Source organism: Anser cygnoides, chromosome 7 (genome assembly GCF_040182565.1).
Source record: "Anser cygnoides isolate HZ-2024a breed goose chromosome 7, Taihu_goose_T2T_genome, whole genome shotgun sequence".
In the NCBI taxonomy this organism is placed as follows: domain Eukaryota; kingdom Metazoa; phylum Chordata; class Aves; order Anseriformes; family Anatidae; genus Anser; species Anser cygnoides.
The window spans coordinates 7,987,840-8,002,932 of record NC_089879.1 but is presented as its reverse complement, the minus strand read 5'-3'; the positions used below and the strand labels follow the sequence as shown (position 1 = coordinate 8,002,932).

Here is a 15,093-nt window from a genome sequence, read left to right as displayed (position 1 = left end):
ACGCAGTTAGCTGACAACTCTGATGCATGGAGTTTTAAACCTGTTCTTCAGCAACCCTGCCTTCTGCCCACCTCCCACCCCATTGTTAGAAAGTATATCCATCACATTTTACATGGGATAGCTGACTGCTATCTGGATGGTAGCAGCAACATTTTCTGCATTAGCAACTCTCTACAGATAATGTCTTGAGGATTGAGAGGGGGAGATTAAGGCTGGATAAATATCCCACGATATTCACATTTAATCATTGTACTTGGAGGCTGCCTAATCAGTCAAAGCAACACCTGCCACTGACATATAGGTGTCACAGAGATACATACTAAACTACAGTAGTAAAACTTGTCCTTTTAAATTCACCTCGAGCCTGTAAGTGGCTCCCAGACAGAACTAATTGTGACCTTAGACATGGAAACTGATGGCTGTAATGAAAGAGTCACATCACTCAGGAATGACAAACACTAACTTTGGACATATCTACATGGCTAGAGGAGTAGAGGAAGAAGAGAGAAGGAGAGGTTGTCCTCTGAGTATCTTGATCTAACAAATAGTATGCATTTGTGACCCTATTAGTTTCTTGGTTTGGGACAGATTAAAGCTGTTAAACTCATGTATACAAGTACTTGTTTTAACAGAACCACCTTAAGGCCTTTTTCTCCTTTCATAAATGCCAGTAGGATGAAAGAGGGGGTACAGCAGGGGCAGAGGAGGGGGGCTGTTTTTGGCAAGACTAACATTTCTCTGTTTCTCTGGGTACAGATTTACAATCCTTGGCAAAAGGCCAGGGGGTGGCTGGGGGTAAGAAAGAGGGATACAGAAAGAAAGGGCTGAAAGAGAGACTGAGGTGGAGATCTGGAAATTTCTAGGAGAGGCAAGCAGATGTATCACTGATGTGCTGTAAGTAGAGTGCACCATAACCAGTTCGGCTAAGGTGAGCTGGCATGTGCTTTCACAGTGTAATTCACCTCCTCCATCACACGAAATATTCTCTGGTTGCTGCCCCATCATTTAACAGCATGGCATTCTGCTTAGGACAGAGCAAGCTGTTCTGTACCTTCGGAGACAGTGAGTACGTGTAGCTATGACTTGAATGTTTTCACTGTAGCATATAATAGAAAGCCTCTCCTCTGTAAGCATTAGCAATGCAATTTCATAACTATCTGTTCAGACAGTGCACAGGAGCTTGAAAAACAACTTGAGACACTTTATTCCCTCTGGGAAATGCCATCCGAGAATATGTTCATCTGACAAATATGCGAAAGGCTGTCCCCTATTGGTGAACCATGAAGAATACCACCCTGTTTTTTTATGTACGTGAGCTGTGCTCCTCCCTGCCTAGAGTGGAACAACCCTTACTCTCTCATCAAACCCGACAGCTGAAGAGTACAGAGACGTTGTGCTGCCTCTTTTTGCCTTGCAATGTGAATTTGATATTATCTGTACCACCTTTGACCATGCACTTGAAATTAATCAGAGGAGAAATGTCTTATTTGATTATATTTAACCATGAACATTGATCAGTTGCATGCAATTTTAACTTCAGAGCTGCGTGTCCAAAGTCCTTTCTAAAAAGGGCAAAACGTTACCCAGAGATACATGGGAGCTTGTATTATCTGAGTCTTTGAGAAGACACACTCAGGGGAAATAACTGTACATCTGGGAAATTAAGACTCATTTACTATGAAACTCTCTGTGAGAGATGGACAGTATCAAAAGAAAGATCCTCGAAACAACGATCCTTTGCCCACTGCATGTTTTTCTTGCAGTTGTCTTAGCTCATTTTGCTGTAAGATTCTTGCATTAATTCCTGACAGACTAGAGACCCCACAACGTCTCCAAGGAGGCCATAGCAGGATCCACTGCTCCCCAGCATTTCAGGTGGAAGCACCTGGCTTCCCTGCCTGTAGTCCAAAAACAAAACCAAACCAAACCAAACAAAAAAAAACATGGAAATTAGATAGTCCTCTGGCCCTTTTTCAGCCTTCCCTTCTGCCACAGACGACTTGCTGGCCCTAGGAACAATAATAATTCAGCATCCTTAGGGCAGATGAGCCAAAGGATCTATCAAGCAGACTCAGGTAGAGCCGGGTGGGATGAGGAGGTCTCTACACCTACACAGTGAGTGAAGGGTTTACTCTGGGTGTAGACTGGCCCCCTAGATTGGACTTTCCCACCAGGCACATCGTTAAACACTCAGCAAAGGACCAGTCATTAGTGCAGACCATCACATCCCCATCAGTGGTTGGCACATATGTTGTAAATGCCTGGACAGGAGCTTTAGGCTTAGCTGCCTCTAGAAGTTACCTTGCTGGCATGCACCAAAGCTGCCCTGCAAACCGAGTTGGCACTTAGCTGCACTACTGTATTGAACCCAAACAGAAGTCCTCATGAGTACTTTGTGGGATGGCAGTTGAAAACTTCACACTGTTGTTGACTGAATCTTAAGTAGGCAGTGAGCATTGTCAGTTGCCAATCCTGGCACTTCTCCCCCTCTTTTGGCAGGGGGAGGATAGATCTCCCAAATTTGTTCTATCCCATGATGATCAGATAAGCCAGCCCTTTCTACTGACAAAAATAATTTGACTCAGGGAAAAAAAAAAAAAAAAAAAAAAAAAGGAAGTAAGAAAGAAAGGCAAAGAAGAAAGAGCTGTTACAGAATGAAGCAGGATGGTGGCCTGAAGGCCAAAATATGTTTGCTCTACTCTCTTTTCTAGAGCTCGGTGTAACTTATAATCCTTCAGCTGTACAGGATCTGTGAACCCAAATAGCACACATGTTCAAGCATGTTCCTTTTTCTCCTGACAGAGACTTAGGATTCCCTTATTTCCCCTGCCTTCACAACGACAGTGCAGTGAGGCCCCTCTGCATGTCCTGACAGGTTTTTCCCGACTGCCACTCAGATTCACCATTCCTTCATAAGGGCAACAGGATTCCTGCCTCTCACCCCCAGCCTTCCTGCTCTCCAGACACCTGAAGGGCCTTGGATGGCCTTTCCCAGGGCAAAGTCTCAAGCTGTTTTTTCAATAGCCTTTTTTTTTTTTTTTTTTGAATCCAAGGAAGAATCAATATTTCACCAAAGTGACTGGGTGGGTGGCAGGGGGAGCATGAATACAAAATTCACTTGTTGATTGGGGTTCTGGCGTGTGAGCAAAGGATGAAAGCTTTGCAGGGAGTGTTTTCGAGCTCTTAAGAGCATGTTTTTCCATGAGCTGTTCTTAAGCATAAAACTGTTAATAATAAGAGCACAGTAGGGTAATATAAATGACACAAAAGGCACTCTTTCATTCCAAAGCTGAATGGTTTGTGGTTTAGTAGATTTTTGTGATAGAAGAGACAAAGGAATAAAAGTTTTTCCTTCTCAAAAGCTACCATGCCTAGTAACATCTTTCGCTAATAAAAAGATCTCAGCCTCCACCCCCTCCTGACATATGTTCTTACCCAATTAAAGTCCTCCTGCAGATCTGTAGGTCTATTGACAACTCGTTCCATGTCACTAAGCTTGGTTTGCTGCCGTGCTACAGAAATAACAATGCAGCACCTCTTAAACGGTCTTAGTGTTAATAAGTGGCAGAAGAGATGGAGTTTTGCAGGCTGCCAGACTCCTATCTGGGATATTCATTTCAATCGTTTATCTTACTCTTTGTTTTCCCTTCTATCTTGTTCTGTGTCAGCAGCAGGACTAACATACCAACAGGAAAAGATTCAGTTCTCTTTTGTATGGTAGGAAATCAATGTTATTTTGTTGGTGGTGGATTTTTTTTTAACTGATTTGCACTAGGTGACAGGCTCTGAAGTGTACAAGTTTGCCATGAAGGTACATGGAGAGAGACTGCTGTCTAATGTGTACATGGAGAGGACAAGAAACTGTGGGAAAGAGTAACCAGTGTCCCTTAATCAGTCTGCAAAATCCTGATGGAAAGGAGGCAGTATTTTCCTGTACTGGGAGGCAAATTCTAACTCAAAGAATGAAACCCTCTCAAAACAGGCCTGTAGATAAGCAGTGCAAGCAGCACTAATGCCAACCATCGTTTCTGCAGCCCACCAGCTTCTGCAGGCTCTCTGTAAATCTGTGTACCCTGTTGAAAGTGAGGCAACGTCCCCCCCAGCAGCAATTCAGTCACCTGCTCATATAGGTAAGTGTGTGCAATCCAAATAAAACCGATTGCCCTTCCTTTTTCAGCAGGAGCAATAGGAAGAGAGGGTGTTACAAGTTCAAAGCTTTGAACAGAGGTTCTCCAAGCATGTTTTCCTCTAGCGTTCACTCGGTGGAAAAATCTGGGGTGAAACTGTGAGGCTTTAAGGAGAGGAACATCCATGACTGCAACACCTACAAGAGGGCTTTGTAGTCATTTCCCATCTCTTTCACGGACTGTACAAAATGAGTTGGGTGGGTAACTGGCATGGTTTCAGAGAGGCACTGAGGCATGTAACTCTGCTGGATGAATGGCGAGGCCTTACACCACTTTTGGAGGAGCTGTGCAATGTTTTTTTATTCATATATAAAAGAGAAATTGTAACACTTAGGTGGTTTTGTTTGTCTGTTGTTTGTTTTTGTTTCTGTATTGCTGTTTTGATCTGCATGCCTCTTGTGGAAAGAGCTTTTTCCAAACACATTCAGAGCTCAGCACAAGGAGGCCCTGCCTTTTTGGCACCACAGTAGTTTTAGGCCTGGCACCACTACATGGCCAGAGGAGACAAAGCAGTCTGTAGTCTGCTCTGAGTTACTAGTGCCTACCACAGAACCCCTTCTCTCTGTGCCTGGCAGCTGGACTCAGTCCTGGTCACACATCTGATTTAATGGCTGTGCATGGCTCATCAGCAGTTCTGTAAAAATGCACGCACGAAAGAAATAGTTGTACCTGGGTGTATGGCTTTAGGCCAACTCACTCTGCAGCATGAGAAAATGCTTCGATTCATTGGTACCTTGGTCTTTGTTTCACCTCTGATTAAAAGCAAACCTTTGTCTCCTGCACTGGTTACATTTGTTATCATTAGTTCATTGACTAGTGCATGTACAGCCGGTTTTAGTCTCCATTTAATATGTAGTTTAAATACTGATGTGTGGAGTGCAGCAGGATAAATAAAGACGTACTTGAGCAAACGCACATTCAGTCATTTATTTTTCTACCAGCAGTTTTAGAGTTTTAGAGACTTTTTTCCTTTTTTTTTTTTTTTTTTTTTTTTCAGTAAATCTAATCCGTTCAGTCAGCGGTCTCAAGAGTAAAAGCTTCTGCCTCAGCTTGGTGTTGATGCTTGGTCGAGTCTTAAAGCTTCATGGTTTTTTGACACTGCACTGAGTCTGAAGCTTTGATGTCTGAGACTGCTGCCTACACAGAGTAAATCATATTTTAAAGTTTATCACTAGGAAGAGTATGCTGTTTCTCAGAAATACACACATACATTCACACACAGCATCTTTCCACTTCTTTTTTCTACCTAGAAGTTTCCTCAGGATTAAATGATTCTTCTACTTACTGTTCCCACACAGATGTTGCCATCTTTAATTCAAAGCTCACAGCGTTTATGGGCTTAGGTCGTTTATACTTGTGCTTAGCAGTGCCAATTGAGGTCCTAAAGAGAAATGAAAATGGTTTTCTCACTCCACTGCTGTAGCCACTGTCCATATTGCCATGCAAAATCTGTTTCTGGAACTCGTAGCTCTATAGTGAAGGTCTGAGATAGTTCTTGTGCCTCAGCAGATACGGGCTCGAGGGGCAGTGCAGGTTCACTCCTCTCTTTACAGTGTTACGAAATAGTACCTTTCTTCCATGTAAACCAATAGTGTCCACAGAGCATCAGTGGCTTCTGGTGCGTGGCTGCAAACACAACCAGCTTCCGATGTCCTCATGGGTGGCACAATCCCTGCGAAGCTCCTTTGGCTACGTCCTCTCTGTTGCCTTCTGGCTGGGTCTAGGGAAATGTATGAGCCACCTCTCTGAAGCACAGGTTGACAACAGTCATGAAAATCCATGTCTGCCTTTCACAGGCCAATGGAGCACATCGGGGCATGGGATCAGCAGTATTAGCAGGGTCAGGATCTGAATTGTAGCTGTTCAGAGCTTTCCCAAGTGTGCAGATGACTGCTGGCAGGAGAAAGCCATGTCTCTATGGGTGAAGCAGCCACTCTTCTGTTACAGTAAGTTTTTCTTTTTTTTTTTTTTTCACAAATGTGCCTTATATGAGAAACATATATAATATCGTGTGAACATGCATGTATGTTTTTTTGTCAGATGTAAACATTTTAACAAGCTATACAAGTTAGCAGCACTTGTGATTGCCTTTAAATATCTTTTGTTTCCCATCCATGCAAGTGAGTGCACAGCAGAGCACAAAGAGATTGTACAAGCTAAAACTAGTGCTGATTTTTTTCACACAAAAATGTAAACCAGAGAGCTGCATCCTGCACAGTTCAGCACATCTGGCACTGAGGGCTAAATATGTTGTTATGTAGTTTGTTGTCTTTTGCAGACACACTGGAGAGAAGGTGTCACCAGGGAAAGAGAATATGAAGGAAGGGGGAGTTTCTGGAGAGGGTGCAGGTCGAGGCACAGCCGTGCCATGCCCGAGGGTTCCTAGAAATGGGAGGCTGTGACGCTGAAGTGCACAGCAGAACCGAGAGCAGAACTTTGTTCCCAGCACAAGTAAAACATCTTAGTGTAATAAAAAGTTCAATCTAATCCAACATCACCTGCAGTTATGAAGGATAATGCACAAAATCTGCTGTTCCAGGTGTTAATTGCAGCGTGGCATTTCAGACATACCTAAGGAATGTAATGCCTGTCAGTGGGAGTTATGCTCCTAAATCCCATAAGCACTTTAGAAACTCCTCACTGCTCCCCTCTGCCATTACAGTTACTGATGCTAATGCCTCCTGAGCTCTTCTGCACCTACTGAAGAATATCTGGGAGTTCTCGGGGCAAGAAACAAAACAGAGAGGTTTTCTTCTCCTTTTAACACAGCTCTTTCTTTATCAGTCATTCTTTAAAGTGCTGGGGTACTCTCTTCAGCACCTACCGTCTGCAGTTGTTACCTAGAGGAAAAAATACAAGTATTCAAGCTTCTTCTCTCTTTGGAGTAGCTGCACAGAGCTGAGATGAGGAGTATATTGAAATACATTGGTAGCATATAAAAGCTTCTCTACCTACTCTATCATCTCGGCATTTTTCCTCCAGCTTCTATTTATCTTCTATGTACAGATTCCCTGAATGAAGAAAATTCGTCAAGAATTCATGTTTCAGGCTGTGGGGCCAGGAAGTAGCTGGGGACAAAGAAAGAAAGGGCAGGTAAAAACGTAATTAATTGTCTGTACACTCCTTTCCCTCAGCCAGCTATATAACTCTTTCCTATGGATGTGTAAATGCCTTGGTAGAAAGGTCAAAATTTTAGCACACTGGGCATGATTCAGACAATCTTTGCTCAATTCCTGCTATTGACTCTTTGTATGACCTGTGGTAGGTCCCTCATTTCTCTCTGTCTTAGATCTCTATCTATCCGTAAAATAAGGATAAGTGTATTTCTAGACTGTTTGGACTGTCAGCTCTTTAAGCCTCAGTGTTAGATGTCGATGCTAATATCAGTCGCAGCTCTCGAAGCATAATGATGGGATTGCAAATATTTAAAACTGCACCTTAGCTTCAAAATCTGAAATTAGCTGAAACACCGCAGTTTATCTGACCTCAGCTTTACTGATTGTTGACAATTTATATTCTGTGTATCACTTAAAATCCATACTCTTAAATAGTAAACCAGGTATGAGCCCTTCTGTAAAGACGGGTGTTAGTGCTAGTCTTCAGCCACCTTCAGGCCACTGAGGCCAGTAAGATACTTCCTAGGCAACAGGTTCATTTATAATGGCAGCTGTGAGCTGTAGGCACTCTCTTTAGAAATGTCGTGCTGGCCAGTATTTACAACAAGGCACTGGACCGAAGAGATCACAGGCTGATCTGGCATTGAATTCCCTCTTGTCCTTAAAGGTACTACGAGAAAGTGTGACAGAAAGTGGTGTGCTATTTAAAATCACAGCAGCAACAGCCACAAAAGGTTTCATTGGCCCCCAAACCAGGTTCTTAATATCGACGGGATATTGATATCTTAACATCCTGCCAAGGTTACTTCATTAGAACCCCTGCTACAACTGAGAGGGGCAACTGGGGAGATGTGGGTTTCAGCGACAAAGGAGCTGGTCTAAGATGCATCCCCCCCAGCCAGCTCCCCCCTACTGCCATGCAGTTCATCACCCCTCAGCTGTGTTGATACAACTGTTTATTATTAACAGCTATTTTCAGGCCGTTCCTTTCAGGAATCCAGGTTACGGTTCAGCTCCACAAACACCCGTGATGACACAAGTGAGGCACATCAGGCGGGGTCAGGAGGGGAGGCGCAGGGCGAGCAGCTGGGGAGCGGGGACTTGTGAGGCTGGGTGTGCTGCTGAACCGGGATGCAGCGCAATGACCCAGGTCTCGCCGCATGCAGCCTGGTGTCATCTTCTGAGCCGCATGTGCATGAGCGTATGTGTTTTACTACAAAGCTGAGTGCAGAACAAATTCCTAAGGCAATCCATGGCACAGCGTTCCTGGGGAGTACATCTGTGTTACCGAATTCAACTGTTCATCTTACGGTGTCTTGGAGTTGGAGGCACTGCTGGGAAACACAAGACGTCTGGGCACATGTAACACACTACAGCGAAGGGAGGAGTTGTACACAGACCTGAGAAATCATAAATAGGGGAGTCAAATAGAAAGGGAACAGACTATTATATCAGCATATCAGCTAACTTTTCTTAAAAGTTTTTTTTTCCTCTCATTATTTATTTATATATATATATATATATATATTTGGCAAATGAATGGATATCATGGCTCAGTTTCCAGCTTGTAAGGCTTGTAACCAGTAATTTTAACAGTGATCTTAATAAACATTGTTGAACCTTGTTAGGACCAAGTTAGCAAGATTGACTTCAATTTGCATGCTTGTGCTGAAGCTTGTGCTAGGAAGGATCACACATTTATCGTCTCCAGATGGTAGATGTTTTGATAGATGAAGGTCACATCTTTTTGGGTCTGTTTGTTCTGTATTCATAGGTAAATCAGTTGCAATTTGGGGCTGACTTGACTCTGAATGAATGGCTGAATGATGGACCCTCAGTTTCCACTCAGGACAAGAAGGTGACGACTGAGAGCTATTGAGGCTGCATCTATTGATCAACAGATTGGCCAAAGTCAGCAAGCACTTTTTTAATCAGAAAAAAGCCATACCTGGGGATACATGCTATGAAAATTACTGGCAGAGAGAGGAAGCAATTTCACAAGGAGAATATTGCTAAATTTAATCTTCCCAACAGAAATTGTAGAGATAAGCCCATTAGCAACCTTCTGTTTCTGCTTCTGTTTGCATTATTTTTCTCTTTCTTAGTTGCAAAGTTTAAGAAAGCATTTCATCTCTTACAAATTATATAGTTTTATGACTGTTTGTCTATTTACTTCCATTAGTGAGGGTAGAAAGAATTTTCTGACAGTTGTCATATCATTAAGGTTGGGTTTCTAGGCCTGATTTGACTATCGTGAATAGCATCACTTCCAGATTCCATTTGAAAATGAGTATATTCATGTCTTTCTAGTGGAGAAAAATTGGTGAGCTTTCTGAGAAATGATGTTCATAACTCCCAGTTGCATTCTCACAGGTGGAAGCTGCAGCCTTAAAATGACAGAATCAAAGCCCAAGAAAAGGAAAAGGCAGAGGTAAGAAGGCAAAGAAAGCAGAACAAGCCTGGATTCTCAGAAGTGGCTAATGACACCAGGAGCCTAGGAGAAGATCTGGCTTTCAGCTAGCTTTGAATGTCTATTCTCTGAAGATTAGAAGCATTTAAGATGGCTCAAACCTGAGCCAAAATCATCTGCTCTCTGGAATTTGCTCACTGATTCTTCTCTCTTTGGACTGATGACTTCATTTGTCCCACAGGTCCTTTATCAATGCATTTCCATAACATGCCTGTACTCCTTTCATCTCGCCTCATTTCCTGAGAGAGCTAAACTACTTGGAATTCTTTTCTTTTTCCAAATTGAGAGTTCAAAGGATGGATTTTTAATTAACTATTCCTGATGAGTGGTTTCATTAAATGAACAGAAGGGAAATAATTGTTCTAATAACCTTCTGTGTTGCAGAGTGGGATAGTAAATTCATGACCTGTGAACAAAAGGGCAGCCTCCCACTATATCGAGAACTTCCCAGAAATGTAATATGTTGTTTTCTGTGAATGATGCGGATGGTTTGGGCATGCTGCCACACCTCTGCTTTACTGAAATCAAGATGAGCGCCACTAGGAAAGACTGCATCCCCTCTTGCTTACAGTGGGGATTGCCCCAGTGTGGTCACAATGGTCATTTGAACGAGGGCAATTTCTCCATGAAGGAAAAATCATGGACATACAGCCAAAGCCTTGATGCATCTCAAGAGTCTGGTAGTCACTAAGAAAATATTTGTACAACAAAGTGTAGCATTTGCATTAGTTATGACTGTTTTGGGCTACCATACATGTTAGTTACAGAGCATCCAGAACAGTCCCCATCAAGCTAACTGGCATATTGCTACCCTACACAGATCTGAACTGCACTGTTAAACACAGAAGGACTTCTTGAAGCAGCAATGGCATCAGATGAGGTCTTGACAAAATATATGTGAGTACACAAAGATTTTCAAATGATGATTCATCTACTGTACTTAAAGGGCAAGACTAGCCTAGGAAAGTCTGTGGTGTAAAAAGCTTGGAAGAAAGTGTAGTACCTATTCACTGCATTCACTGGGTCATGCTCCAGAATGCCTGCACACTTCTCTGAGAGTTAAACAATGAAGTTCAACAAGGCCAAGTGCAAGGTCCTGCATATGGACTGGGGTAATCCCAAGCACAAACACAGGCTGGGCAGAGAATGGATTGAGATCAGCACTAAGGAGAAGGACCTGGGTGTGTTGGTTGATGAGAAGCTCAACACGAGCCAGCAATGTGCGCTTGCAGCCCAGAAAGCCAGCCGTACCCTGGGCTGCACCAAAAGCAGCGTGGCCAGCAGGGCAAAGGAGGGGATTGTCCCCTTCTCTTCTGCTCTCATGGGACCGAATCTGGAGCTCTGTGTTCAGCTCTGGGGCCCCCACCACAAGAAAGACATGGACATATTGCAGCAAGTCCAGAGGAGAGCCGCAAGGCCTCAGAGGGCTGTAGCACCTCTCCCATGCAGACAGGCTGAGGGAGTTGGGGTTGCTCAGCCTGGAGAAGAGAAGGCTTCGGGGAGGCCTTACAGCGGCCTGCCAGTACCTTGAGGGGGCCTGCAGGAAAGCTGGGCAGCGACTCTGTCAGGGGGTGTAGTAATTCTTTCTGCCCCAGTGAGAACCTGGGGTAAATTGAGGTGGTTTTCTGTGTAACCCTGAGGTGTGATAGCACTTTGTGTGAGAGACAGGAGCCTTTCTGCCCCATCCACGGAGACTCTGAGCATGCAAATGTGTCTGACAAGCCCTGGGGTTCAGAATGAAGGCATTGACTGAATTCAGTCATCTTCGGGATTAGGCAGTGCAGAGAGTAGATGTTCATCACTTTCTGATGGACTGGCTCTAACTTCAATCTAATCCCTATTTAGACTGTTTGTGCATTTATTTCATCATCCATAAAATTGATTTAACAGCATTTTTCCTGCCTCTCAAGACAGCTGGATAAGCATACAAAGGTAGAGTTGTGCCTTAACACTAACGAGATCTTATGAATATTGTAAGTACCATTTAGATTTAAAAGCTATAAGTCCTTTTCATTATTTTGCTGAAAATAACTGAATCACTAAGTTCACTTTTGAGGGGGCATCCTGGAAGAAATCTTTATATTTTGTGGAGGAAATGGTGGTGTTAGAACCTATCAAATGTAAAGGTTAGGTGCATAAATATGCATGGGGCAGTCCAGCACTTTCGCCCTCGGGAACCCATTTGTTTTACTGTATTTTATTTTTATCCACAGCAAAAATTGAGCAGGGGCAACTGCACCAGGGAGAGAGATGATGCCCCAGCTCACTGTCTTTGGGCCCTGAACCCTGAATCTGATGGAACAGGCTTTTTAGTCCTCCCTTTCTAAGAGAAACAGGGCTCCAATGAGATAATAAAAAATTCTCTGTTTCATACATAAGTCACTTATTCCAAATACAACAATTATTATGATGAGTACTTACATACTTTGTCTAAGGGCTCTATAAACTGTTATTGTGAAATACCTACTCTTGAGCAGAATATTGTTATTGTACAGAAGAAGGCGCAAACATGAATTTGAACAGCATATATAAGAGCAGGCTGTACCTGCTTGCCCAGAAGCGCTGAGCAGCTATTCCTCTCATGCCTGCTTTGCCTTTTGCCCCTTTTTCATGTGCGTATCCCTTCCTACACTTGTGCCCATTACTGATGCAATAAAATGTTAATTTGTGGTAGGAGCAGGAAATGTTAACTCTAAGCAAGAAAGGAAAATCATGATATAAAATGACTTGAACTTTAAATTGCTACTTGGGGCTTCAGTCCAATGGACTTTATTGCTTATAATTTGAAATAGAACAAAACACTCTTTTTTTCTTGGTTTTCTTTCCCAGGTGTTTGAAGCATAATCTTCTGAAGCATCCTCTGCTGTCTATTACAAAATCAGCTGCAGAGCAGAAACATGTAAGAAAGATGTACGAGGCAAAATGAATAGAGATTGTCATTCTTTCTGGTTTGTCACTTCCTATGGGCTTTCTGAGATTCCCTTGCAGCCATACTGATCGCACGTGATTATAGTGTGTATATTTATGACTGTATGCTTAGTACCAATTTCCAGGCTGAAGACTATGGTTTTATTATGTATTATTTATAAAGTTCCTGCTAAGCCTAATGCTTGCTTCATGAGAAATCACTGGTGAATATTTGAAGTGAACATGTCTCATGCCTTTTAACAGCCCACTGTATCAGCTTACTCTCCACAAAAACACCGAGCCATGCCCACTTCACACCAGGGTAAATTTTAACTCTTCCATTAACAGAAGATCGGCCTTCTTTGTTGACAAACACCTTCCTAACACACTGTACTGAGTATGCCACCTGCTAAGAGGGTCAGGGTTTCTTGCACACAGCTGAAAGTTATTTCATCACTGGCATTTTGCTCTGGAACCTTTGGACTATTCTGTTTTTCAAGTCAGCAATTGGATCATATTTATTTAGGTCTGGCTGTGCAAACATATTGATTTGTAGCCTGTTATTGTTTTCTGTCTTGTATTTATGTTGCTCTAATGGACTGAAAGTGTTTCAAAACTGAAGGAGATTAAAATAAAGAGCTTTTTCTCTGAACAAGCATAGGGAATATCATCTACTTGAAATCTATTTTAAAAAGTGAATTTACAGCATATATACTGTTATTTTAAACTTAGAGATAGTCTGCCATCCAGTAGTTGAGTACAAGCCCACAAAAAGAATAGACAGAAGCTGGCGTACAGAGAGGAAACAGTGGGTTTGGCAACACAAACCCTCGTCAAAAGTGAGGAATGAGTTTTTAAACAAGCTCTGACTTTGCCTTAGCATCACTTGCTTGGTCAAGCAATCTAACCCCTAGCTAGACATGACCATATGGCCAGTGACTACTTTCCATTAAAGAACTATCATATTTATGATCTCCTTTTACATATGGATGAAAAGCAGTCCTGTCATCTGTCCACTGCCTCAGAGAGGTGTTTGTGCTACTTCTTTCAAAGGCATGTGTGCCTAGACCTCCCTCACCATTAATGCTTTAAGTTTCCAAGCCCAATTTTAGTGTTTTGAACCCCCTACTCATCCTCTGCCAATCCTGAGAACTGAATTGAGCCTGCATTTTCCCTAGATAGTAGGGGGTAGGCATTTTCAGAGCATGGCTATACAAACATGACTTTTATCATGAGCTTCACCCACTGAGCAAGGAACACGCTCTGTTGTAATAGCACCAGTCACGATTACTGAGAAGTGGTGGTGCCCTTAATAAACGAAGGAAAGGTGCTGATGATCCAATCACCCCCTCATTCTTTAGATGGTTTAATCTTTATACAACAAATTTGATTATAGGAATTACCACATGTTTAAATTAACTGGATGTCCCTCTATGCGTGGCTGGGCTTTCCTAGTAATCCTATACAGTGCATGTATCCAAGGCACTGTTCAGTTTCTCCTTGCAAATCCCCACAAAGCAATTACTGGCCTTTCTACATATTAAGAAACTGTCAATTTCAGGTGCAATTAAAGTAAAATTGCTTTCAGTAGATACTTGGCTATGATGACTTTTGCTGGTCATAATTCTCCCTACACTTTGTTGTTTCTTCAAATAAAAATTATATTTCTCTTGTGCCCTGGAATCTCAGGCTCATTTTTGACCCAAAGTATCCTCAGAGAGTTATAAAACTTAGATGATATAACTGCACATTACCTAGTAATGAACATTGTGAGAATCAAGCCAGGAAGATGAAGACAAGAGATGTGAATTAATGTTTTAATAATCTTCCTTAGATTAGTACAAGTCACACAGGCAGGGATCCCAGTCGCTGCCGGTGAGTGATACAGCTCCTCCAGTAAGGAAGGATAGTGCTTTATAACTCTCCAAGGACATGGTACTCTAACGTCTGCAAGGACAGATGGTCACTCAGCTACCCATAAAGTTATGACCTTGTCCCAGCAGTGTGGTGCAACAGAGTACTTTGGACTGAATGGCTATTTATGGTGCCACAGCTTTTGCTGAAGACATTAGAAGCTGGTTAGTTTATTTTTTACGTCTATTCAACCCTGTGCTATTCTAGACATTCTTTTCTACTGAGCCAGGGCGTTTGCCATTTCGTTAATGGAAAGCGAAGACCATAGCATTGTTCAGTTTCTGATAGATGAACTTTAGATTTGAATTGAAATGCAGCTGTGAATCATGCCACTCGATTCTAGGGTGGTATGACAGAATACTTGTAGCAGTATCTCTGAGTGCACCATGCTGGTATTATCCATCTCCAGCACACAAGTCAGCCAGTGTGAGACATTTTGCACAGCCACATAATGCTAACCTTCCCACATACACATGTGCACTTAGCTGAGATCAGCTGT

General features: G+C 42.6%; 1 protein-coding gene across 1 annotated transcript in view; it reads right to left on the bottom strand.

Moving 5' to 3' along the window:
* Positions 1-8,658: 8,658 nt before the first annotated feature.
* GFRA1 (GDNF family receptor alpha 1) overlaps positions 8,659-15,093 on the bottom strand; it is a 274,556-nt gene continuing 268,121 nt past the window's right edge. Inside the window, exon 8 of the mRNA XM_048060503.2 lies at positions 8,659-8,703. Coding sequence (XP_047916460.1) covers positions 8,674-8,703 — 30 coding nt within the window. The 3' untranslated portion in view covers positions 8,659-8,673. The remainder of the gene's footprint in view (positions 8,704-15,093) is intronic.